The sequence below is a fragment of the Hypanus sabinus genome, chromosome 3 (assembly GCF_030144855.1).
Source record: "Hypanus sabinus isolate sHypSab1 chromosome 3, sHypSab1.hap1, whole genome shotgun sequence".
In the NCBI taxonomy this organism is placed as follows: Eukaryota; Metazoa; Chordata; class Chondrichthyes; order Myliobatiformes; family Dasyatidae; genus Hypanus; species Hypanus sabinus.
In genome coordinates this window covers 40148813-40176094 of record NC_082708.1, presented here as the reverse complement: position 1 = coordinate 40176094, position 27282 = coordinate 40148813, and the positions used below count along the sequence as shown (strand labels likewise).

Sequence of the window (27282 nt, the reverse complement as noted above, 5' to 3'; positions counted from 1 at the left end):
GGAAAGATTGGGAGTTGGGAAGGGATGGATAGAGGGTGTAAGGAAGAGAAATGAGGGAGTGTGGACCGAGAAACACGCAAAAAGAGGCAGAATGCAACAAAGGCCTGAGCACCGAGTCAAAATTAGACACTTGGAGTTAACTCTTCAGTTTGAAATTTGGGGCCTAGTTTTGTTCCCTGCCTGGCCCTCTGTCCGTCTGCTTTAGGTAGCAACGGATTAGTACAAAAAAATACAGCTTTGGGGTTAGTGGAAATTGCTTTCATTTTGGATGTGCAACTGCCCTCTGAAGCCTACCCTATGAATCAATGTAATCATAGGTGATTTATGGTGGTTCTGTTATTCTTCTCTCCATATTCATCATAACCCCCAATTCCTTGATTTTTCAGCATATACCTATCTTCAAATTTTTCTGAGACATGTCCTTAGAGGTATAAAATCACGAGGGCATAAATAGGCTGAATACAGTCTTTGTTTAAGGGGTTGGAGAACGGAGGGCATAGGTTTAAGGTGAGTGGGGAAAGATTTAATAAGACTTGTGGGTTGAAGGGTTAGACAGTTGAAGAAATTTGGTATGGCTCCCATATTCAAGTACTTTCTACAGGGGCACAATTGAGAGCATCCTGACTGGCTGCATCACTGCCTGGTATGGGAACTGTACTTCCCTTAATCACAGGACTCTGCAGAGAGTGATGTGGACAGTCCAGCACATCTGTAGGTGTGAACTTCCCACTATTCTGAATATTTACAAAGACAGGCATGTAAAAAGGGCCCAAAAACTGCTTAATTCATGCTGATGTAACTGTATTTCTACATAATATTTATTATAAATTACTATAATTGCATATTGCATATTTGAACACAGATGTAACGTAAAGATTTTTACTCCTCATGTATATGAAGGATATAAGTAATAAAGTCAATTCAATCCACATCCTTGTTTTTTATATTCCAGTCCTCTTGTAATGAATGCTAACATTGCATTTGCCTTACTCACTACTGACTCAATCTGCAAATTAACCATTAGGGAATCCTGCACAAGGATTCCTAAGCCCCTTTGCACCGTAGATTTTGAAATTTTCTTTCCAGTTAGAAAAGAGTCTATGCTTTTATTTCTTCTACCAAAGTGCATGACCATACACCTCCCGATACTATATTCCATCTGCCACTTCTTTACTCAGTCTCCTCATCTATCCAAGACCTTCTGCAGCTTCCCAACTTCCGCAACACTACCTGTGCCTCCACCTTTCATCTGATAGCCAGAAAGCCATCAATTTCATCATCCAAATCACTGACATACAATGCAGAAAGAAGCGGTGCAAACACCGTCCCTTGTGGAACATCACTAGTCACCGGCAGCCATCAGCAAAGACTCTCTTTATTCCCTCTGTTTGCCTCCTTCCAATCAGCCAATGCTTTGTCCATGCTATTGTCTTTCCTATAATACCATGGACTCTTATCTTGTTAAGCAGCCTCATATGCAGCACCTTCTGAAAATCCAAGTACACAACATCCACCAATTCTCCTTTGTCTATCCTGCTTGCTATTTACTGTACGAATTCTAACAGATAATGTCAAACAAAATTTCCCTTTAAGGAAACCAAGCTGACTTTAGCCAATTTTATCATGTGCCTCCAAGTAACCCAAAACTGCATCCTTAACAATCAAATCCAACATCTTCCCAACCACTGAGGTCAGGCTAATTGGCCTATAATTTCCTTTCTCCCTTCTTGAAAAGTGGAGTGGCATTTGCAATTTTCCAGACTTCCAGAATCATTCCAGAATCTTGAAAGATAATTACTAATACATCCACAATCTCCTCAGACACCTCCTTTTAAATCTTGTGACGTGGTCCATCTGATCTAGGTGACTTATCTATCTTCAGACCTTACAGTTTCCCAAGCACCTTCTCCCTAGTAATAACAACTATATTCACTTCTACCCCCAAACTCTGGCAAACTGCTAGTGTCTTCCACAGTGAAGACTCATGCAAAACACTTATTCAGTTTGCCCGTAATTTCTTTGTCCACCATTACTACCTTTCCATGTCATTTTCCAGCGGTCCAATATCTACCTCTCAAATTGCAGGAAGAATTCTATCACTGCTTCCTATGGGTTCCTTTACCTTAAGCTGCCTAATCAAAAGCGGTTCAATACACAACACCCAATCCAGAATAGCTGATCCCCCAGTGGGCTCAACCACAGGTTGCTCTAAAAAGCCATTATGTGGGCATTCTACAAATTCTCTGTTGAGGTCCAGCACCAACCTGATTTTTCAAACCTACCTGCATATTGAAATTCGCTATGATGATCATAACATTACATTCTTTTCTATCTCGCATTGTAATTTGTGGGCCCACATCCTGGCTACTGTTCGGAGGCCTGTATATAACTCCAATCAGGGTCTTTTTACCCTTGCAGTTTCTTAACTCTTCCCACAAGAATTCTGCATCTTCTTATCCTATGTCATCTCTTTCTAAGGATTTGATTTCATCTTTTACCAACAGTACCACACTACTTCCTCTGCCTACCTGCCTGTCCTTTTGATATAATATGTATCCTTAGGTGTTCAGCTCCCAACTATAATATTCTTTCAGCCACAATTCAGGGATGCAGATGACATCGTACTTGCCAATCTCTATCTGTGCTAGAAGATCATCTACTTTATTCCACATACTGTGTGCATTCAAATATAAAACCTTCAATCCTCTATCAGTTTGTAACTCATCCCACTGACAGCAATTTTGTCCTGTTATCAGGTGGTCCTTCCTGACAGTCTCACTATACAGGCCTCTGCTTGTAAATCAACATCCATTTCCTCAATCTTATCACTCCAGTTCCCCTTCCCCATGCCAATATGTATCAAGGCCTCTGGCTGCTCACCCTCCCCCTTTAGAATGTCGTGGACCCTGGGAGGCATCATATCAACTGGTTGTCTCTATCACGTACACAGAATCTTGTGAATATTCCTCCAACAATGGAAACTCCTATCATTACCATGGTCCACTTCTCCCCCTCTTGCCTTCTGAGCCACAGTGCCAGACTTAGTGCCAAAGACTTGGTGTGGTTCCCACCCTATAGATCATCCCCCTCAGTGATATCTAAAATAGTGTAGTTATTATTGAGGGGTATTCTACACTGGCTGCCCTTTTCCCTCTCTCTCCTGACAGCCACCCATTTTCCTGGCTCCTGCAACTTAGGGGTGGCTACTTTCCTGTAGCTCCTATCTACCAATTCCTCAGTTCCCTGTATGAGGTCATCGAGCTGTAGCTCCAGTTCCTTAACGCACTCTCTGACGAGCTACAGCTCGGTGCACCTGGTGCAGATATGGTTATCTGGGAGGCTGACGGTCTCCCAGAATTCCCTCATCTCACACAATGCACAAAGCACAACCCCTGGAGCCATTCTAACTATGCACTTACAGATGAAGAATGAAGAACTTACCAGCTACTTACCTCACCCAAGCCTGATGAGCCAAAGCCTCCCCACTCTAACTCTGCTCCACTCCAACAATGGCCACTCCACTTGTCCCTGTCTTATTTTTATTCGTCTTTGCTAATACTTGAGGCCTCTTGAGCTGATTTGACTGCGACTGAATCAAATATGTTTGATTAAACATAATACAGACTCAAACTGTCTAGTCTCTCTTAAAAGGAGATGATGACTGACAAATTCATAAAGAGAAATAAAAATAAAGGTTAACTTTATTTGTCACATGTACATTGAAATATTGAAACATATGGTAAAATGCATCTATTGTGCCTAATCAAATCAGTGACAATTGTGCTGAGGATAATCTGCAAGTATTGCCACGCTCCCAGTGCCAACATAACCTGGTCACAACTCCCTAAACCTAACCTACTCATCTTTGGAATGTTGAAGGAAACTGGAGTACCTGGAGGTATTCCATGCGGTCACAGGGGGAACATACAAACTCCTTACAGACTGTGGCAGGAATCGAAGTCTGATCTTACAGTTGGTGATGTAAAGCTCTATGCTAACCACTACACCACTGTGCTAGATATTTTTTCAACTGAGAAAAACAAGATGAGAATTTTAAACTATTCGAGGTTGAAAAGACAAAGGACCATGATGATTTTGCTCATTGTCAATGGAATCGAGTGTACTTCTCACTATTGACATTATTTTCACCCTTGTTAGAAGTTCAATGAATATTTATAAGCAGAGCACTTTGACATTACCCAAAAGTTAAACATTTTCTGGAAATGGGAGAATGTAAATATAGATTTTTAAGTGTTTAATAAACACATCGTTAGTTTGATCTGAGGCAGTGTCACTTTCAAGGCCTTTCAACTATTCAAAAATTGTAACTACATTTAAATATTTATCCACTGTGGCACCTCGTAACGTTTTGCAATACATCTGCTTTGACATTCTAGTGCTGTTTCTCTGTGTACAGAAATACCTTACATTAAAAAACCAAAGGCAACTGTGGGGATTATCCTAATACCACAATAGAAATAGCTTAAAAGATATGGAGTGGCATTTGAATGTTGCTGGCATTTTCATAACATCAGTGTTTTGTGAACAAGAATTAATTTTTGATCTTGCTGTGATCAGATGTGAGCATGTTCCACAACCAGATAAAAGCTTGTTTTCCTGTCCATTTGGACCTTTAGACTGAATTCTAGAATGTAGAAATAATGCTGGCCCTGTATTTGGAATGGTAAATTCCACAATATACATCAGACATGGTGTTGCATGTTGTTATGTTTTATGTACTTGACAAGTATTCAGTATGGAGGGACTGACAGTTTGCTTCTGTTTATAAATTTTGCAGGTTCAACTGAGAATTGCATCAAAAATTAAAAAGAAAGAAAGAAAAATAAAGAAGCTAATCTGTTCATTTCAAGAGTGCTAACATTAATAGATTAATATGAAAAAGGAATAATACATGAATGAAGAATACCGGAATGAGAAGAAGTCAAAAGTGCTCATGATCCTCCAAATTGGCTGAGGAAAGAACAATTATCAATATGTTCTGTTTCATGAGATCTTTTACTAACAAGTTATCAAAGAAATGAATACGACATCGTTGTGATGTTCTTATCTTCCTTTCTGTTCTAAGATACAAAAACATATTTGCCATTTATCATTGATAATTTATTAAATGGCCTATTATTAAAATTAAAGTGACAAAGAAAGACAGAAAATGACTTCTTCAGTTATTGACAGCACATTCTGCACTGACAAAGAGGGCAATAAACAGGAAAGAAAAAATAACAATGAGCAGCCAATCAGTACAGATGGTGATACCAATGCAAATGAGATAGTATCCCAGATTCCTTTAACAGAAGAGAGGCATAAAAGAGCTGACAATGTGAAGGAGCTATGCCAGATGCAACAGAATATAATGCTGGAAGGTGAACTTCTGGATGTTCCTTTGAGTCAAGACGGGGCTTCTCAGCCAACAGATACAAGAGTTAATTTCTGCAAAAGTGCCAGTTTGGAATTTTCAGATGATCATCTCCCTAATATAATTGAAAGTACAGAACTCAAACACACGGTTCACCATGAGGAAGTTTGTAGTTCACAGTATCTTAACAAGGAAAATCAGAATTGTGTTACAGGTGAATCTAGCAGAGTTCCTCAAATTCAACAGGAATGTTACTCTAGAGGAGACAGTAGTTATGCTACTGAAGCTGCCAAGGAACTACAGTGTTTGAAAACAGAGGCTACAGATGAAAATAAGAAAATACATTTCAAACATCCATATTTTAAGGACTCCTCATCTTCCAGTCCTGTGGAGAAACCTTATAAAAAAGAGACTTTGACAGAGAACACTGCATCTGAAGAAAGTTGTGGTGGGTGTTTATCTCAGGACGTCTCAATGATTGGTTGTACTGCTGAATTCAGCACGGATGCCAGTGGTGCTCATAATTCCCAGCATGCACCAGCCAGTCTGGTCAGAGCTATTTCTCCATTTGATCCATTCAGCTTGACCTCAGCTTTATGTAATTCTAACTTAACTACCTCAGAAAATATGACGTCAGTCTCAGAGAAGCAGACAAATGTAGAAAGGCAACCTGACATAAAAAGCACAACTCAGAGTGAAAGAATAGAATATGCTGGGTGTTCAGATGGTGAATTGCTGGTGTCCATTAATAAATCTGAAGTTCAGGTACACCAAAATGCATTATCGAATCAACGTGAAGTCAATACTGCATGTGATTTCCTCCCTCTGACTGACTGGCAAGAATCAGCTGAGTTTTTGCCTGAACAAAACAAGATAAATATTTTTAAGGAAATGGAGAATTCAGAGTCTGGTAATGCCGGTAAACAATCAGCTCCATCTGAAACGGAAGAGAAAGCGGAGCAGAAACGTCTGCTAGGCAACACAAAAGAGCATCATATTGAGAACCTCAATTTTGAAGACCTACAAATGGAAAATTCTGCCAATGGCAATGAAATCAGTGGGATTGGAAAAGTAGATGCAAAGCAGCTGTTCGATACGGACAATAGTCAATTAGACCATAAAATAGGTCAAGTGAAATCCGTGGCTAAAATGACAGAAAAGGAAGAGTCTGTTGAGCTTGGAATCACCAAATCAGACAAAACAGTGCAACGTATTTCTGAGTCAGGTTCAGTTACAGATGAGGGAGCACCGTTGGTGTCAGAAGATGGCCTTGTTCAGCAGAGCAAAGAATGTTCTACCAGAAAGACACAAAGTCCGATACAACAGAAAGTGAATGAAGTAAACATTAATTTAATCCTAGCTGAGGAAAATCAGCCGGCAACTGTTTCTGAGAATCCCCAACAGCCTAAAAGCCCAGGAATCTCAATGGCCTCAAATCCTGCTCTTGGGGATTGCCCACAGGTTCAGCAGATGCCAAACATGCAAGTTACTGACTGCAACTCCGATTCTGCTTTTGAGGAGCCCTCATTACTACACGATGGGAAATTGAAATTGCCTGAACCTGTTTCTGCCCCTCTGGCAGGAAACTCGCTCTCCAAAGTACCAGATACAGCTGTTTATAACAGTGCAATCCCAAAGCCAATACTACAGTATCCCAGGACTGTTCTGACTGAAAAAGGAGAAGCAACAACAAATGATCAGCCCAAGCTTGAAGGGACAACTGAAGCTAAACTCATTCCAAAACCCAAATATGTAAGGCCTAGAATTATAACATATATTCGAAAGCCAGTTCAGGTGAAACCACTTGATACTATGCACAATGACATGGGACTGTCTTCAAAACTTTCAACTTGGACTGAATCAATTGCTAAACCCTCTGTTTCAAAAGAAATCAAGACATATCAAAGTAAGCCTCTGTCAGTGTTCAATGTTCCTAGTTTTTCCCAAGATAGATATAAACCAGAATTACAAAAGACTAAGATATATACAACTACTTTGATGGCATCTGGAATCAAACCACCTGGTCAGAAGACTTTTCCCAGGATGATGGGAAAGTTATTTCCTACTCCTAATGATATCACATTAAAGGAATCTATGGAAACATGTGTGCAGGGGAATATTACTGAGGTAAGAGCAGTGTTTAACCATTTTGGATAGAGGTATTTGCTACAGAATAGCAATTAGAAGTAGTTAGTATGATTTTTTTCCTCTGCAGATTGTCATGTTAGAGAGACAATGGATGTTACTTCAAGGGCAGTGGGGCCTGTATAAAATCTCATCAGAACTGCATCTGAACAGTATCCTCACTGAGAAGTTTGATAGTGCTATTCAGGAAGATTTAAACTAGAGTGTCGGGGATGGCAACCGCAACAGTGCGGCAACAGGTGACAGGGCCGAGGGCAAGAAAGATGGGTGTGATAATTAAGACTGAAAGATGAAGCACCAAGGGCAGCAAAGGGAAGCAGTATGTGGAGCATTCAACTAGAAGAGAGAACATACTTGACCTGTTTTGGGAAATGAGTCAAGCCAGGTAACAGACAAGGTAATGGATGAAAATTCTGGTGTCACAGCTGTGACTAAGAATAAAGTTGGATCTTGCAGGAAGGTACTAAATTGAGGAAGGACAAATTATGACAAGTTAAGACAGGAGCTTTGAGGCGATTGATCTCAAGCACCTGCTTTCAGACAAGATCACGTCTGACGTTTGGGAGTTGTTAAAAGACTAGCAGGTCAGAGTTCAGGATTAGCATGTTCTAGTAAGGAGTAAGGACAAGGATGGTAAGGGAAGGGTACCTTAGGTGACCTGAGGAATTGTATATTTAGTCAGGAAGGAAAAGGGAGCATACATAAGTTAAAGTCAGATGGGGACTTTGTGAAATATAAAGATAGCAGGAAGTGCTAAATTAGGAAGGCTAAATGGATCCATGATATGTTCTTGGTGAGTAGGATTAAGTAGAATCCCAAGCATTTTACTGTAAGGAAAGTAAGGTAACTAAGGAGAGGGAGAACAACTCAGGGATATGGAGGGAATTTGTACTTGGAGACAGAGCAAGTGGCCCAGGTACTAAATGAGTATTTTGTGTCAGCATTTACTGAGGAGTAGGATTTGGAGGAGAATGAAGGCAGAGTGGTGCACACAAATGTGCTGAAACATTTTAAGATTAACCTGTATATTGCCAAATGAAACAATATTCCTCTGGGCAAAGGCTGAGGTTATGTTACCATAAACAATTTAATAAACAATAAAATATATTCCAGAAGATTGACATTTGGCACAAGGAGCATTTACAACACAAGTTAAAAAGTAAGCAGTATAAAGTTACTGGCATTTCATATGTCATGAGACTTGAGTGGTGCCAGGGTGTTCAGTAGTCTCACAGCTTTGGGAATGAAGCTGTTTCCCATCCTAACAGTCCTTGGCCGAATGCTATGGTTCCTCCTGCCTAATGGTAAAAGGTCAGATAGATTGTTGGATGGATGCGAAGGATCACTGACACTGCTAAGGGCCCCACTTACGCAGTGCTCGTGATAAATATCTCTGATTCATGGAAGGGAGACCCTGATGATCCTCTCAGCTGTCCTCACAATCTTTTGTGGCCAGATGCCTTGCAATTCCTGTTCCAGATGGTGATGCAGCTGGTCAGGACACTCTCGATGGTGGTGCTCCTGTAGAAGTTGGTTAGAATGAGGGTGGTAGGAGCCTTGCTCACCTCAGTCTCCTCAGAAAGTGATGTGTACCAGTGTATGGTGAAACACTTTGTCATGCAAGCCATCCATAATGATTATTTCATTACAACAGTGCATTGAGTTGGTACAAGGAAAGACCTCAACACAATGGAGTGCTACAGTACACAGAAAGTGCAGTGCAGGTGGGCAATAACATGCAAGGCCAAAACACCGAAGATTGTGAGATGAAGAGTCCATTTTATCACACTAGGGAGCAATTCAGTAAATTATAACAACAGGATAGAAACTATTCTTAAGCCTGGTGCTCAATAAGAGGTTGAAGGAGAGAAAATATCCAGGGTTCATATCTTTGTCCACTGTTTACACTTTGTTTACACTTCTCACTGCCTCAGTAAAGCAGCCAACATAATCAAAGTCCACGGAGGTGAGACTGGTTTCTGTGATATGTAGTTGGTTGTGGTCCCAGGCAGAACAGTGATACATCTGGATAGGATGGCACATTAATAAAACTTGGCAAGGGTCAAAAGCAGTGTGCCAAGTTTCTTTTGCAACCTGAGGAAGTAGAGGTGCTGATGTGCTTTTTTGGTAGTGACATTCACATAGTTGGACCAGAACAGAATATTGGTAATGTTTAATCTGAAGGGACTTGAAGTTTTCCACCCTCTTGACCTCAGCACTGCTGATGTAAACAAGAACATGAGCATTGCCTCCCTTCCTGAAGTCAACAGCCAACTCTTTTGTTTTGTTGACATTGTTTCTCTTTGATATCAATGACTTCATCATTTCTCCCTTCAAATAAGTCTGATAAAAAATATTAAGAACTATGCCCACATCTTTCAACTTCTCACACAAATGACTGTCTAGCTTCCAGTAGGATCTCTTTTTTCTCTTGATCTCTCTTTCCTTTCATGTATTAAAATCATATATTAGTTTTTCTTGATTTTACCCTGTCAATTTATTTCAAAGCTCACGACGAAACTCCTGCATTCTGGATCCTAATTTGCTTCTCATCCTCATGAAACTGTGGGCAGTTTCTCATGTCCTTACCAATCTCCCAAAGTACCCCGGTCCTAATTTACAAGATTCTGTATGGTTCAGATTTTACTTGCCAGAAGTAAGCCATATAAATAGATCAATAAACTTGCTGAGAACACAACAAAAACTTGGTTGTGTTTAATAACATACAGGAGTCTGATTAGAACAGTCACACTCCGTGCCTTGTCATTTGTCAAAGTTATTGGAATACTTTTGAATTCCTGATACTGTATTCAGAAACTTTCAGAAACTACTGAAAGTGAAATTAAACCATAAGACATAGGAGCAGAATTAGCCATCTGGCCCATCGAGTCTGCTCTGCCATTCAATAATGGTTAGCATGGCAATTGCCTTCCTCACCACTGACTCGACCTGCAAGTTAACCTTTAGAATGTCCTGCACAAGCACTCCCAAGTCCCTTTGTATCTCAGATTTTTGGATTTTCTCCCCGTTTAGAAAATAGTCTGCACATTTATTTCTACTACCATCTTAAATGTTAAAATTGAACATGGTAACATAGAAACTAGGTGCAGGAGTAGGCCATTCAGCCCTTCAAGCCTGCACCACCATTCAGTATGATCATGGCTGATCGTCCAACTCAAAACCCTGTACCTGCTTTCTCTCCATACCCCCTGGTCCCTTTAACCACAAGGGCCATATTTAACTTCCTCTTAAATATAGCCAATGAACTGGCCTCAACTGTTTCCTGTGGCAGAGAATTCCTTAGATTCACCACTCTCTGTGTGAAGTTTTTCTTCATCTCGGTCCTAAAAGGCTTCCCCTTTATCCTTAAACTGTAACCCCTCGTTCTGGACTTCCCCAACATTGGAAACAATCTTCCTGTATCTAGCCTGTCCAATCCCTTTAGAGTTTTATACATTTCAATAAGATCCCCTCTCAATCTTCTAAATTCCAGTGAGTATAAACCTAGTTGATCCAGTCTTTCTTCATATGAAAGTCCTGCCATCCCAGGAATCAATCTGGTGAACCACTTCTTTGTACTCCCTCTATGGCAAGAATGTCTTTCCTCAGATTAGGGGACCAAAACTGCACATAATATTCTATGTGCGGTCTCACCAAGGCCTTGTACAACTGCAGTAGAACCTCCCTGCTCCTGTACTCAAGTCCTATTGGTATGAATGCCAACATATCATTTGCCTTTTTCCCCGCCTGCTGTACCTGCATGCCCACCTTCAATGACTGGTGTACAATGACACCCAGGTCTCGTTGCACCTCCCCTTTTCCTAATCGGCCACCATTCAGATAATAATCTGTTTTCCTGTTCTTGCAACCAAAGTGGATAACCTCACATTTATCCACATTAAATTGCATCTGCCATGAATTTTCCCACTCATCTAACCTATCCAAGTCACCCTGCATCCTCTTAGCATCCTCCTCACAGCTAACACCGTCGCCCCGCTTCGTGTCATCCATGAACTCGGAGATGCTGCATTTAATTCCCTCATCTAAGTCATTAATATATATTGTAAACAACTGGGGTCCCAGCACTGAGCCTTGCGGTACCCCACTAGTCACTGCCTACCATTCTGGAAAGGTCCTGTTTACTCCCTCTCTTTACTTCCTGTCTGCCAACCAATTCCCTATCCACATCAATACCATACCCCCAATACCATGTGCTTTAAGTTTGCACACTAATCTCTTGTGTGGGACCTTGTCAAAAACCTTTTGAAAATCTAAATATACCACATCCACTGGCTCTCCCCTATCCACTCTACTAGTTACATCTTCAAAAAAATCTATAAGATTCGTCAGACATGATTTTCCTTTCACAAATCCATGCTGACTTTGTCCGATGATTTCACCTCTTTCCAAATGTGCTGTTATCACATCTTTGATAACTGACTCTAGCATTTTCCCCACCATGGATGTCAGACTAACCGGTCTATAGTTCCCCGATTTCTCTCTCCCTCCTTTTTTAAAAAGTGGGGTTACATTGGCCACCCTCTAATCCTCAGGAACTAATCCAGAGTCTAAGGAGTTTTGAAAAATTATCACTAATACATCCACTATTTTTTAGGCTACTTCCTTAAGCACTCTGGGATGCAGACCATCTGGCCCTGTGGATTTATCTGCCTTTAATCCCTTCAATTTACCTAACACCACTTCCCTACTAACATGTATTTCCCTCAGTTCCTCCATCTCACTAGACCCTTGGTCCCTTACTATTTCCGGAAGATTATTTATGTCCTCCTTAGTGAAGACAGAACCTAAGTAGTTATTCAATTGGTCTGCCATGTCTTTGTTCCCTATGATCAATTCACCTGTTTCTGACTGTAAAGGACCTACATTTGTCTTGACCAATCTTTTTATTTTCACGTATCTATAAAAGCTTTTACAGTCAGCTTTTATGTTCCCTGCCAGCTTTCTCTCATAATCTTTTTTCCCTTTCCTAATTAAGCCCTTTGTCCTCCTCTGCTGGTCTCTGAGTTTCTCCCAGTCCTCAGGTGTGCCGCTTTTTTTTGCTAATTTATATGTTTCTTCTTTGGACTTGATACTATCCCTAATTTCCCTTGTCAGCCACAGGTGCACTACCTTCCCTGGTTTATTCTTTTGCCAAACTGGGATGAACAATTGTTGTAGTTCATCCATGCGATCTTTAAATGCTTGCCATTGCATATCCACCGTCAACCCTTTAAGTATCATTTGCCAGTCTATCTTAGCTAATTCACGTCTCATACCTTCAAAGTTACCCTTCTTTAAGTTCAGAACGTTTGTTTCTGAATTTACTATGTCACTCTCCATCTTAATGAAGAATTCTACCATATTATGGTCACTCTTACCCAAGGGGCCTCACACGACAAGATTGCTAACTAACCCTTCCTCATTGCTCAATACCCAATCTAGAATGGCCTGCGCTCTAGTTGGTTCCTCGACATGTTGGTTCAGAAAACCATCCCGCATACATTCCAAGAAATCCTCTTCCTCAGTACCCTTACCAATTTGGTTCACCCAATCTATATGTAGATTGAAGTCACCCATGATAACTACTGTTCCTTTATTGCATGCATTTCTAATTTCCTGTTTAATGCCATCCCCAACCTCACTACTACTGTTAGGTGGCCTGTACACAACTAGTACATTGTACACAGGTAGTACAATGTTAAAATTGTACAAGGCATTGGTAAGGCCGAATTTGGAGTATTGTGTACAGTTCTGGTCACCAAATTATAGGAAAGATGTCAACAAAATAGAGAGAGTACAGAGAGGATATACTAGAATGTTACCTGGGTTTCAGCACCTAAGTTACAGGCAAAGGTTGAACAAGTTAGGTCTTTATTCTTTGGAGCGTAGAAGGTTGAGAGGGGTCTTGATAGAGGTATTTAAAATAATGAGGGGGATAGATCGAGTTGACATGGATAGGCTTTTTCCATTGAGAGTAGGGGAGATTCAAACAAGAGGACATGCTTTGAGAGTTAAGGGGGAAAAGTTTAAGGGTAACACGAGGGGGAATTTCTTTACTCAGAGAGTGGTAGCTGTGTGGAATGAGCTTCCAGTAGAAGTGGTAGAGGCACGTTTGGTATTGTCATTTAAAGTAAAATTGGATAGGTATATGGACAGGAAAGGAATGAAGGGTTATGGGCTGAGTGTGAGTCAGTGGGACTAGGTGAGTGTAAGCGTCAGCACGGACTAGAAGGGCCGAGATGGCCTGTCTCCAAGCTGTAATTGTTATATGGTTATACCAAAGTGCATGACCATGCATTTTCCAACATTGTATTTCATTTGCTATTTTCCTGCCTGTTCTCTTAATCTGACTAAATCCTTCTGCATCCTACCAGTTTGCTCAACACTACCTGTCCCTCCACCAATCTTTGTTTCATCTGAAAACATGGCAACAAATCCATCTATTCCATCATCTAAATCATTTATATACAGCATAAAAAGAAGTGGTCCCAACATTGACCCCTGTAGAATACCACTAGTCACTGGCAGCCAACCAGACAAGGATCCTTTTATTTCCACTCGCTGCCTCCTACCAATCAGCCAATGCTCTAACCACGTTAGTAACTTTTCTGTAATACCATGGGCTCTTAACTTGGTAAGCAGCCTCATGTGTGACACCTTGTCAAAGGCCTTCTGAAAGTCCAAATATATAATATCCACTGCATCCCTTTTATCTATCCTGCTTGTAATCTCCTCAAAGAATTCCAACAGGTTCATCAGGCAGGATTTTCCCTGAAGGACACCATGCTGTCTTTATACTTTCTTGTCCTGTGTCACCAAGTACTCTATCACCTCATCGTTAACAATTGACTCTAACATCTTCCCAACCACTGAAGTCAGGCTAACTGGTCTGTAATTTCCTTTCTGTTGCCTTCCTCCTTCCTTAAAGAGTGTAGTAACATTTGCAATTTTCCAGACCTCTGGTACCTCTGCCAGAGTCAAATGATTTTTGGAAGATCATTTCTAATGCTACCATAATCTCTAATGCCACCTCTTTCAGAACCCTAAGGTGCAGTTCATCAGGTCCGGGTGACTTGTGTACCTTTAGGTTTTTTAGCTTTTTGAGCACCTTCTCCCTTTGTAATAGTAACTGCACCCAGTAAAAGTAATTAACAATTTAAAATATTAAAAAAGAATAAGAAAAGAAATCAGCTAAGAGAATGCAAAACTTTCAAATAAATTTTACAAAATATAACACATACAATAAAAATTACAATTTGACCTTGCTTTTGTGTGCAAAAAAAGCTGAGTTGAAATGAACTGGTTTGAACATCCATTTCCAGGATTGTCTTGGCACTGAATCACTGAGTAAATTCTTCACACAAGGGCTGGGGAACTTCAGCAAGTTCACATGCTCAGTGATAGACTTAACTGACAGATTTGCCACAGGAAACTGTCAGCAAGATTAGGAATTCTGCATTTGGTGGAAGTATGCTGGCCCCTGACTCGCTAGTGTTCGTGAGTATAAATGGAGCAGTTTGGCATGAAACTCCTGAAGTTTCCTAGTAAGAATCAGTTGAATGTTTCCTTACTAGAGGAATTACGGCTGCACAGTATTAAATGTACAAGTAATTCAAATATATTAAATAGTAAAAGAGAAACAAAGAATAAAATTCTGCATCCGGTGGAAAGCTAGAACAAGTTAACAGATCCTTCCACATTAGAACTATCAAAACTTCTCGAGTTTCTTTTACTGCTGCAGATGCTGCTCCATTTACAGATATTTGCAGGATTTTCTGTATGCTTTTTAAATTATGTGGATTCAGTAATTATTATTTCCAGACATTATCTCGTGTTTTTGCCATGGTTTTGAAATATTATTCTAAATTTTTGGATGTGATGAACCCCAGCTAATCCCTACAGAAGCCAATGAAGAATTCCCAAGATAGAATAGAAAGAAAAAGAGCGCAAAAATCTAAAATTTTGAAATTAAAAACTGTTTTATGGATGCATTCTGCCTGCCTCTTATGCATTTCCCAGGGTTTAAGAACAATGGCTATTGGAAGTTTTATGCAACTGCCTCCTGATGTGCACTGATATTCAAAAAGACTTAACTTCATGTGGAATTAAGGCCCCACAAATTAGTGCATGTAATTGATTCAATATACTGTAAATCCCTATCACATTTGGTGTATAGAGTTACTTCCCCCATCACAGAGGCCAGTTCTTCATAACCTCTGAGTGCTACTGTAATAATTCAGTCTGTGAGTTTTTGTGTGATTAGTATAAGAGCATCTTATTTATTTTTTATGTTCCACTTTTTAATTTATGTTATTTATTTACTATTCAGTGACAAAATAGAAGGTCTTGTTTGCTGTTGTACTGAAGAAAAATTTGAGAAATGCCATAGATATAACACTTACATGATGTTAGTCAATCAGTGTAATATTTGACTCAGAAATAGTAAGTTTTGCCTGCATAACTGGCAAAAGTTTATTGGGTCAAAGTCAGAAGAAGATTTCTGTGCACCTATATAATCAAATCTATGGTTTAGTTGTGATTTGAGTAATTGTTTTTTCTGATCCTTTATTGATGACTAACAGTAGTTCAAAATTGAACATTGCATGATGAAATGTTCCTTCCACACAGAATATATTAATAAGTAATATGATATAAATTAATATAGTATAAATCTATTAAAATCCTTGGTTGAAAATTACAGTTGACCAATCCAAAATACTGGCAAAATAACCACCTTTAAAAAAAAAAGTCAAAAGCACAATGGATTCTACAGATACTGGAAATCTGAAGCAACACACACAAAATGCTGGAACTCAGCAAGTCAAGCAGCATCTATGGCGGGGAATAAATTGTTGACAGTTTGGGCTGAGACCCTTCATGAGGACTGGAATGGAAGCTAGAATAAGAAAGTTCAAGCTTTTTCCTTCCCAACTCATCCTAGAGCAGGGGTTCCCAATCTGGGGGTTCATAGACCTCTCAGTTAATGTTAGGAGTCCATGGCATAAAATGGGTTGGGAACTCCTCTTCGTTGTATGGTAATATTCAGATAGAGATTACAGGCATGATTACACAGTGAAAAATGCATTGGTAATCCTTTTGAAGGCCGGGTGAAAAGGCACTTAAGAAGATGAGATCATGTACAAGTCACTTTAATGGTTTTACTTTTACAGCAAATGTACAATATATGGAACACCAGTCAGCTTTTGCATATTTATATTGTGCAAGTTATATATAGATACATTTAGTATAGATGATGAAAATTGGAGTTAATAAGAAATGAACATGCTAAACTTCTTCAGGATGAAATAGGGCAATGTTGGTGATACTCCTACCCGGTAGTGTGGAGTGTATTCTGTTATTTACCTGGCTTTGCCTTGTGGATGATGGAATTGCTTTTGGGAGCAAAGATATGTGTTACTTGCCACAGGATATACATGTTCTGTCATAGGACCATAAGACTTTGAAACAGAATTGGGTCATTCAGCCCATTGAATCTGTTCCACCATTTGATCATAGCTGATCTATTTCCCCCTCCACGCCATTCTCCTGCCTTCTCCTCATAACTGTCCATGCCCTGAATATCAAGAGTCTATCAACCTCCTTCTTAAGTACACTCAATGGCCTGACCTCCACACCCATATGTGGCAACTAATTCCATAGATTCACATAGATTCTCCTCATTTCTGTTCTAAGTGGACATTCCTCTATTCTGAGGCTGTGGCCTCTGGTGCTAGACTCCTCCACAATTGAAACATTCTCTCTGAATCTACTCTATCTAGTCCTTTCGAAATTTATTAGTTTCAATGAATTCCCACCTCATTCTTCTAAATTCCAGTAGAAACAGGCCTAGAGCCATCAAGCACTGCTCCTATGATAAGCCTTTCAAACCTGGAATCATGTTAGTAACCTCTTTTGAACTCTCTCCAATGTCAGCGCATCCTTTCTTAGATAAGGGGCCCAAAATTGCTCACAATACTCCAATTGAAGACTCACCAGTGCCTTATGAAGCCTGAGCATTACATCCTTGCTTTTATATTCTAGTCATCTTGAAATGAATGCTAATATTGTATTTGCCTTCTTCACCACTGACTCAACCTTCAAGTTAACCTTTAGGGACTCCTGCACAAAGACTCCCAAATCCCTTTGCACTTAAGGTTTTTGAATTTTCTCTCCATTCAGAAAGTAATCTTCACTTTTATTCCTTCTGGCAGAGTGCATGACCATACACTTCCTGACACTGTAGTGTCCCTGGTTCCTGCTCTCAAAACCACTAGCTCCTCCATCAATCTGTGTTGCATCCACAATCTGGGACACAAAGCCGTCAATTCTATCATCCATATCATTGAAATACAATGTGAAAAGAAGCAGTCCCAACTCAGACTGTGGAACACCACTCGTCACTGGAAGCCAATCAGAAAAGGTGCCCTTTATTCCCACACTTTGTCTTCAATGAGCTAATACATCTAGTATCTTTCTTGTAATACCATGGATCTTATCTTGCTAAGCAGCCTCCAGTGTGGCACCTTGTCAAAGACTTTTTGAAAATCCAAGTACATAACATCCATTGATGCTCCTTTGTCTATCCTGCTTGTTATTTCCTCAAAGAATTCCAATGGATTTTTCAAGCAAGATTTTCTCTTGAGGAAACCATGCTGACTTTGGCCTGTTTTACTATGTGCCTCCAAGTACCCCAAGAAATCTCATCCTTAACGATCAACTCCAACATTTTCTCAAGCACTGTGATTAGGCTAACTGGCCCTTAATTTCCTTCCTTCTATTGGAGTGACATTTCCAGTTTTCCAGTCCTTGGGAACCATGCCAGAATCTAGTAAAACTTAAAGATCATTACTTAATGCCTGCACAGTATCTTCAGCTACCTCTTTCAGAACCATGGGGTGCAAGCCATCTGGCCCAGTTGATTTAGTTAACTTCAGACCTTTCAGCTCCCCAAGCACTGGCTCCCTAGTAATATCAACTTCACTAACTTCTGCCACTGACCCTCTCAAACTTCTGGCATACTGTTAGTGTCTTTCACAGTGAAGACTGATTTATTCAGTTCATCCACCATTTCCTCGTCCCCAATTACTACCTCTCCAGCATCATTTTCCAGCAATCTGATATCTACTCTCTCCTCTCTTGTACTCTATATATCTGAAAAAACTTTTGGTATCGTCTTTGATATTATTGTCTGGCTTGCCTTCCTGTTTCATCTTCTCTCTCCTTATGACTGTTTTAGTTGCCTTCTGTTGGTTTTTAAAAGCTTCCCAATCCTCAAACTTCCCACTAATTTTTGCTCTATTATATTGCTTTTGCTCTTAAGATGGCTTTGACATCCCTTGTCAGACATGGTTGTGTCATCCTGCCTTTAGAATACTTCATCGTCTTTGGGATCTATCTATCATGCACCAATTGTTCCCAGAAACCCCAGCCATTGCTGTTCTGCCATCATCCCTGCTAGTGTGCCAATTCAGACAATTTTGGACAGCTCCTTTCTCATGCTTCTGTAATTCCCTTTCCACTGTAATACTGATACATCTAACTTCAGCTTCTCCCTTTCAAATTGCTGGGTGAATTCTATCCTGATCACTGCTTCCTAAGGCTTCCTTTACCCTAACCTTCCCGATCATATCCAATTCATTACAAAATTCCCAATCCAGAATACCTGACCTCTAGTGGGTTCAACCACATGCTGCTCTAACAAGTCATCTCATAGGCATTCTACAGATTCTCTCTCTTGGGATCCAAAATCAGTGCCAACCTGGGTTTCCCAATCTACCTGAATATTGACGTACAAAAAAACTGGATGACCTGATGAAGGGTCTCGACCCAAAACATTGACTGCTTCTTTCAATGGATGCTGACCGACCTGCTGAGTTCATCCAGCATTTTTGTATGTCTTGATTTGACCACAGCATCTGCAGTGTACTTTGTGTTTACCTGAATATTGAAATCCCTCATCTGTTACGAGACGCTCGCAACTGCACCAGCTTCTGGTATTTAGACGCTTGAACTCTCCAGAGCATGGATAGCTGGCATGGCCTCTTTAATTGGGCGTCCCACTAATTGGCAATGAACATACCATTTTGGATGCTGTGGGGAAGACAGATTACTAAGGAAAAAAAAAAGAGCAGTCGGATCTCTGACACTGAGTCTGGTGTTGTGGCTGAGAAGGGAAGGGGGAGAAGAGGACTGCAATGGTGGCAGCAGATTCCATAGTTAGAGGAGTATACATGAGATTCCGTGGATGTGAAAGAGACACTTAAGATGGTATGTTGCCTCCCAGGTGCCAGGGTCAGAGACATCATGATAGTGCAGGACTTGGTGATGCAAATGCTGTTAAATGTCAAGAGTAGATATTTACATTTTCCATTGTTAGATCTGGCTATTGCGTAATGCTTACGTATATTCAGTGACCACATTATTAGGTACACCTGTACACCTGCAAGTTAATGCAAACATCAATTCACCCAATCATATGGCAGTAACTCAATACATAAAAGCATGCAGACATGGTCAAGAGGTTCAGTTGTTGTTTAGACTAGACTTCAGAATGGGAAAGCAATGTGATCTAAGTGACTTTGACTGTGGAATGACCACTGGTGCCAGACAGGTTGGTTTGAGTATCTTAGAAACTGCTCATCTCCTGGGACTTTCATGCACAACAGTCTCTAGAGCTTACAAAGAATGCTGCAAAAAACACAAAAAAACTTACAGTGAGTGGCAGTTCTGTGGGTGAAAGTGCCTTGTTAATGAGAGAGGTCAGAGGAGAATGGCCAGACTGGTTCAAGCTGACAGGGAGGCAACGGTAACTCAAATAACCACATGTTAGCACAGTGTTGTGCAGGAGAGCATCTCTGAATGTACAGCACCTTGAACCTTAAAATGGATGGGCTAAAGCTGCACGAGGCCACAAACATATGTTCAGTGGCCACTTTACTAGGTATAGGCAGTACCTAAAAATGTGGCTACTGAGTGTCGAATTGGCAAGCCATTTTTATCAGCTCATGCGTGACTGTTTCTACACATTGCAGAAGACAGGTCTGCCTCATTTTGTCTGAAGCTTTGGAATTGAATATTGTTTAATCATTAAGGAACAATGCCATTTTAGGATGACAAAGCAGTTGAGAATGAATGTGCCCAGCACACTGTCCTGAGGAACTTTGGCAACACTGAGCTGGACTTGAAACAGTTGGCCTCCAATATCCTCCTTTATGCAGGGTGTGACTCCATCCATTCAAGTGTTTTTTTATTGACCTTAGGTTTACCAGAGCTTCTTGAGCAAAACGCTGTGAAATGATGCTATGATATTAAGAGTGGCACACTCACCTCTCCTCTGGACTTCTTTGGTTCATGCCTGTACATACGCAGTGATGAGATCTTGAACCAAAAGATCCAGGTGAAACCTAAGCTAAGTGTCAGTGAGCTCGTTAATGCTACTTGGTTGCACTATGAGTGATGCTTTCCACTGCATTCTTCAAAGTTCAAACCTCAAATTTATAATCAAAGTACTTGTACATGAATTGTAGAGTCTTTGAATGTGAATTAATAGGTTGTGGGGTCAGTTCAGTGTGAGGTAGACATTGCTGATGATTGTGTGTGGGATAACTGGACAGTAATGAGTAGAAAGAACTTATCCTGCTTTTTCCAAACTGCACTTGCCCAGGCAATTGTTACCATTGTCAGCCAACGGCCAGTTTTGTCGTTTGGTGGATTAGGGTCAAAATCGTTACTTCTTTTGTAGCTTAGCTTTCTTTCTGTGTGCTTATATGTTTGTAAAATCACCTACTTTGTAAGTTCTCAGTGGATTTTCGGTAATTTCTAGTGTAGTTATCTGAACACATAAATCAGGCCTGTCCTTGTTGTATCACAGACTGTTCTAATTAGAGAAGACTCCCTTATCTGTTCAGGTTGAACTAGTTTTCAGTAATAAAGGAAGTCCATGAGGCAGATTCTTTGTTAGAGTTGTTAGACTGAGTTGCTTCTGGTTATAGTTAGTTACCTGGTGCTGAGTTACTTACTCGTAGTGCTTTACTGTCATTCTACTATGAACAGCTAATAAATGGCTGTAACCGCAGGATTTGCACCTCATTCTCAACTTCTGAAGATAGAGGTGCACCTAAAGTCAGAAGTTGCCTGGTCCATATAGCCTTTTGATCAGTGTTTTCATTTTTTTTTCTTTAACAAGGTGTGGTCTACATTAAACTGGCAGTTTTTGTGATAGTGAAGTTGAGAGATCTGTCATCACAGAAGCTAGCAGAATTGGTCAGAATGGAAGGTGGATAATTCACTTGTTTCTGGCTGACAATAATTGCTAAAATCTTGCCTTGTCTCTGAAACTCCTGTACTCCATCATTGTGCAGTAGTGTCAGGCTGAAGGTTATTGTCACATCCATTGTCTGTATTGGTCACTTAATTCTGTATATTTTCCATTTAATGTTTACCATAACCAGAGCGTGACCAGGTTGGTACATTGCTTTTAGATTTGATTGTTGCATCTCCTGCCATGCCCCTAAACACTTACTGGCACTGACAAAACTGCTCATCACATCAGGCCCATGCAAGCTCTCTTCAGTTCTCCTTCCTCATTTCCCTGCAGCCCTCCAGCATTTTCACTCCTAATGCCTTCAATTCCTTTTTGATTCTTTGCCATTTCATAGATACATACAAAATCTACAGCACAATACAGGCCCTTTGGCCCACAATGCTGTGCCAAACATGTACTTAGTTTAGAAATTACATGGGATTACCCATAGCCCTCTATTTTTCTAAGCTCCATGTACCTATCCAGGAGTCTCTTAAAAGACCCTATCGTATCCGCCTCCACCACCATCGCCAGCAGCCCATTACACGCACTCACTACTCTCTGTGTAGAAAACTTACCCCTGACATCTCCTCTATACCTACTTTCAAGCAACTTAAAACTGTGCCCTCTCATATTAGTCATTTCAGCCCTTGGAGAAAGCCTCTGACTCTCTACACGATCAATGCCTCTCATCATCTTATACACATCTATCAGGTCACCTCTCATCCTCTGTCTCTCCAAGGTAAAAAGTCCAAGTTCACTCAACCTATTCTCATAAGGCATGCTCCACAATCCAGGCAACATCCTTGTAAATCTCCTCTGCAGCTTCTCTATGGTTTCCATGTCCTTCCTGTAGAAAGGCGACCAGAACTGAGCACAGTATTCCAAGTGGAGACTGACCAGGGTGCTATATAGTTGCAACATTACCTCTCGACTCTAAACTCAATCCCATGATTGATGAAGGCCAATACACCATATGCCTTCTTAACTACTGAGTCAACCTGCGCAGCAGCTTTGAGTGCCCTTTGGACTCGGACCCCAAGATCCCTCTGATCCTCCACACTGCCAAGAGTCTTATCATTAATTCCATATTCTGCCATCATATTTCACCTATCAAAATGAACCACTTCACACTTATCTGGGTTGAACTCCATCTGCCACTTCTCAGGCCAGTTTTGCATCCTATCAATGTCCCGCTGTAACCTCTGACAGCCCTCCACACTATCCACAACACCACCAACCTTTGTGTTATCAGCAAATTTACTAACACATTCCTCCACTTCCTCATCCAGGTCATTTATAAAACTCACACAGAGCAGGGGTCCCAGAACAGATCCCTGAGGCGCACCACTGGTCACCGACCTCCATGCAGAATATGACCCATCTACAACCACTCTTTGCCTTCTGTGGGCAAGCCAGTTCTAGATCCACAAAACAATGACCCCTTGGATCTCATGCCTCCTTACTTTCTCAATAAGCCTGGCAATGGGTACCTTATCAAATGCCTTGCTGAAATCCATATATACTACATGTACTGTTCTTCCTTCATCAATGTGTTTAGTCACATCCTCAAAAAATTCAATCAGGCTTGTAAGGCACGACCTGCCCTTGACAAAACCATGCTTGACTATTCCTAATCATATTATGCTTGTCCAAATGTTCATAAATCCTGCCTCTCAAGATCTCTTCCATCAACTTACCAACCACTGAAGTAAGACTCACTGGTCTATAATTTCCTGGGCTATCTCTACTCCCTTTCTTGAATACGGGAACAACATCTGCCAGCTTCCAATCCTGTGGAACCATTAATGATGTGAAGATCATCACCAGAGGCTCAGCAATCTCCTCCCTTGCCTCCCACAGTAGTGTGGGGTACATCTTGTCCAGTCCCAATGACTTATCCAACTTGATGCTTTGCAAAAGCTCCAGCAAATCCTCTTTCTTAATATCTACATGCTCAAACTTTTCAGTCCTCTGCAAGTCATCCCTACAATCGCCAAGCTCCTTTTCTGTAGTGAATACTGAAGCATTTCCTACCCTTGACATGAATCACAGTAGCCTTTTAACATTATCAGCATGCCTTTAGGCTGTAGGTAGAAACTGAAGCAGCTGGCAAAATTACGTAGTCTTGTGGAGTGCATCCAAAGAGCACTCAAGGTGAAGGTCACACCTGGATCCCTGGTGTTATTGTGCAGCAGCACTAATTACCATGCCACTGTGCCACCCTTAAAACAGGGTTGGTTTGCTAATGGAGGGATATGCCAGGCCAAGCACTGCTCACAATACCCCAGTTCACCCCAGTGCTTTGTAAAGCTCGAACATTACATTCTCGTCCTCTCGAAGTTAATGCTAATGTTGCATCTGCCTTCCTCACCTTCCTCAACCTAAAAATTAACCTTTAGTGAATCTTGCACGAGGACTCCCAAGTCCCTTCGCACCTCAGATTTTTGAATTTTCTTGCCATTTGGAAAATATTTGTGCTTTTATTTCTTCTCACAAACTACATGACCATATATTCCCCGACACTGTGTTCCATCTGCCACTTCTTTGCCCATTCTCCTAACCTGTCTAAGTCCATCTGCAACCTCTCTGCTTCCTCAACACTACCTGCCACCCGACCTATCTTCATATTGTCTGCAAATGTGGCCACAAAGCCATCAATTTCATTATCCATGTTATTGACATAAGATATAAAGCAAAGTAGTCCCAACACCAACCCCTGTGGAACACCACTGGTAACTAGCAGCCAACCAGAAAAGGCTCCATTTATTCCCACTATATGCCTCCTGCCAATCAGCGAATGCTCTATCAATGCTGGTATCCTTCCTGTAATACCATGGGCTCTTAACTTGTTAAAAGGCCTTGTGTATGGCACCTTGTCTAAGACCTTCTGAAAACATCTATCAATCCTCCTTTGTCTATCCTGCTTGTTATTTCTTCAAAGAATTCCAACAGATTTGTCAGGCAAGGTTTTCCCTCCAGGATATCATGCAGACTATAGCCTATTTCATCATGTGCCTTCAAGTACCCTTAAACCACATCATTTGTAATCAACTCCAACATCTTACCAGCCACTGAAGTCAGACTAATTGGCCTAAAATTTCCCTTCTTCTGCCTCTCTCCCTACTTGAAGAGTGGAATAATATTTGTTATTTTCCAGTCCTCCAGAATCATGCCAGAATCTATTGAAACTTGAAAGATCATTATTAATGTCTCCATAATCTCTTCAGCCACCTCTTTCAGAACCCTGGGATGTAGATCATCTGTTCCAAATAATTTATCTACCTTCAGACCTTTCAGTTTCCTAAGCAACTTCTCCCCAGTAATGCAAACTTCACAGACTCTCTGGAAATTATGGCATACTGCTTTTGTCTTCCAATGAAGAATAATGCAAAATACTTATTCAGTTTATCTGCCATTTCCTTGTCCCCATTACCACTCTCCAGCATCATTTTCCAGTGGTCTGATATCTACTCTCACTTCTCTTTTACTCTTTATATATCTGAAGAAACTTTTGGTACCCTTTTTAATATTATTGACTAACTTATCTTTGTATTCCATCTTTTCCCTCTTTATGACTCTTTTAGTTGCCTTCTGTTGGTTTTAAAAGCTTCCCAGTCCTCTAACTTTCCACTAATTTTTCCTCTATTATATGCCCTCACTTTGGCTTTTATGTTGACAGTTCCCTTGTCGGCCACACTTGTGTCATCTTGGCTTTAGAATACTTCTTTCTCTTTGGGATCTATCTATCCTGCACCTTATGAATTGCTCCAAGAAACTGCAGCCATTGCTGTTCTGCCATCATCCCTGCTAGTGTCCGCTTCCAATGGTCTCTGTCTCCTAAGTGTTCCTTTATCTTACACTCTCTAATCGATTCTGGTTCATTGCACAACACCCAGTCCAGAATAGTTGATCCCCTAGTGAGCTTAGCCACAAGCTGTCCTAAAGAGCCATCTTATAGGCATTCTATAAATTCCTCCCCTTGGGATCCAGTACCAATCTCTCCCAATCTACTTGCATATTGAAATACCCCATGACTATCATAACATTGCCCTTTTGACATGCATTTTCTATCTCCCATTGCAATTTGTAGCCTACATCTTTGCTACTGTTCGGAGGTTTGCATATAACTCCCATCAAAGTCCTTTTATCCTTGCAGTTTCTTAGCTGTACCCACAATTCTATACCTTCTAATCTTAAGTCACCTCTTTCTAATGATCTGATTTCATTTTTTACCAACAGAGCCACACCACCCCCTCTTCCTACTTGACTGTCCTTTCAATACAATGTGCATCCTTTAACGTTAAGCTCCCAGCTACAATCTTCTTTCAGGCACAACTCAGTGATGCCTATAGCATCACATATGCCAATCTCTAACTGCACTACATGTCCATCTACCTTATTCCATATACTGCATGGATTCAAATATAACACCTTCAGTCCTGTATTCATCATCCTTTTCAATTTTGTTCCTCTTTTTACATTGCAACTCATTCAGTGACTGGAACTTTGCACGATCATCAGTTTGTCTTTGCTAGCAGTCTCACTGCCCACAGCCTCTGGTTGTAAACTAACTGCCCTATCCTCAGCCCTATTACTCTGCTAATTAGTTTAAACCCTCCTGAATAGCTGTAGCAAACCTGCCTGCAAGGATATCAATCCCCCTTGGGTTCAGGAGTAACCCATCCCTTTTGTACAGGTCATACCTTCCCCAGATCCTAATGATCCAGAAATCTGAACCATTGCCCCCTGCACCAGTTCTTCAGTCACACATTTTTCTGGCAAATGCAGCTATTCTTACCCTCACTGGCGCATGGCACAGGCAGCAATCCAGTGATTACTACCTTGGCAGTCCTGTTTTTCAGCTTTCCACCTAGCTCCCTAAAACCTCTCTTTAGGACCACCTCATCGTTCCTACTTTTGGCATTGGTGCCACTATATACCAAGATATCTAGCTGATCACCCTTCCGATTTAGACTGCCGAGTGATCCCCGACCCTGATGCCCGGGAGGCAACATACCATCTGGGTGTCGTTACCACATCTACAGAATCTCATGTCTATTCCTCTAACTCTAGAACCTCCTATTACCTCTCTTCTCTTCTGAGCTAAAGCAATAGACTCAGTGCCAAAGACCGGGTCACTCCACCTCTCCTCTGGTAGGTTGTCCCTTTCAGTAGAATTGCAAATGATACAGTTATTATTGAGGGGTATGGCCACAGGGGTACTCCGTACTAGCTGTCCATTTCCCTTTCTTCTTCTGACAGTCACCCAGCTACCCAGTCAACCTTGGGGTGACTACCTCACAGTAGCTCCTATCTATCAGTTCCTCAGTCTCCTGTATGAGTCAAAGGTCATTGAGCTGTTGCTCCAATTCCTTTACACGTTCTCTGAGGTATCTGCAGTTCGGTGCACCTGGTGCTGATGTAGTTATTGGGGAGGCTGGAGGTCTCCCAGAATTTC

At 40.9% G+C, this 27282-nt stretch overlaps 1 protein-coding gene and 1 long non-coding RNA gene across 3 annotated transcripts in view; both read left to right on the top strand.

The window, feature by feature from the left end:
• The window catches only part of LOC132391224 (uncharacterized), a 157435-nt gene extending 151711 nt beyond the window's left edge, over positions 1-5724 (top strand). For both annotated transcript variants that reach the window (XR_009511124.1, XR_009511123.1), the window contains one exon: positions 4799-5724. This is a non-coding gene — a long non-coding RNA (uncharacterized LOC132391224). The remainder of the gene's footprint in view (positions 1-4798) is intronic.
• Positions 5725-5840: 116 nt separating this feature from the next.
• LOC132391221 (microtubule-associated tumor suppressor candidate 2-like) overlaps positions 5841-27282 on the top strand; it is a 305375-nt gene continuing 283933 nt past the window's right edge. The window contains exon 1 of the mRNA XM_059964130.1: positions 5841-7501. Coding sequence (XP_059820113.1) covers positions 5849-7501 — 1653 coding nt within the window. The 5' untranslated portion in view covers positions 5841-5848. The remainder of the gene's footprint in view (positions 7502-27282) is intronic.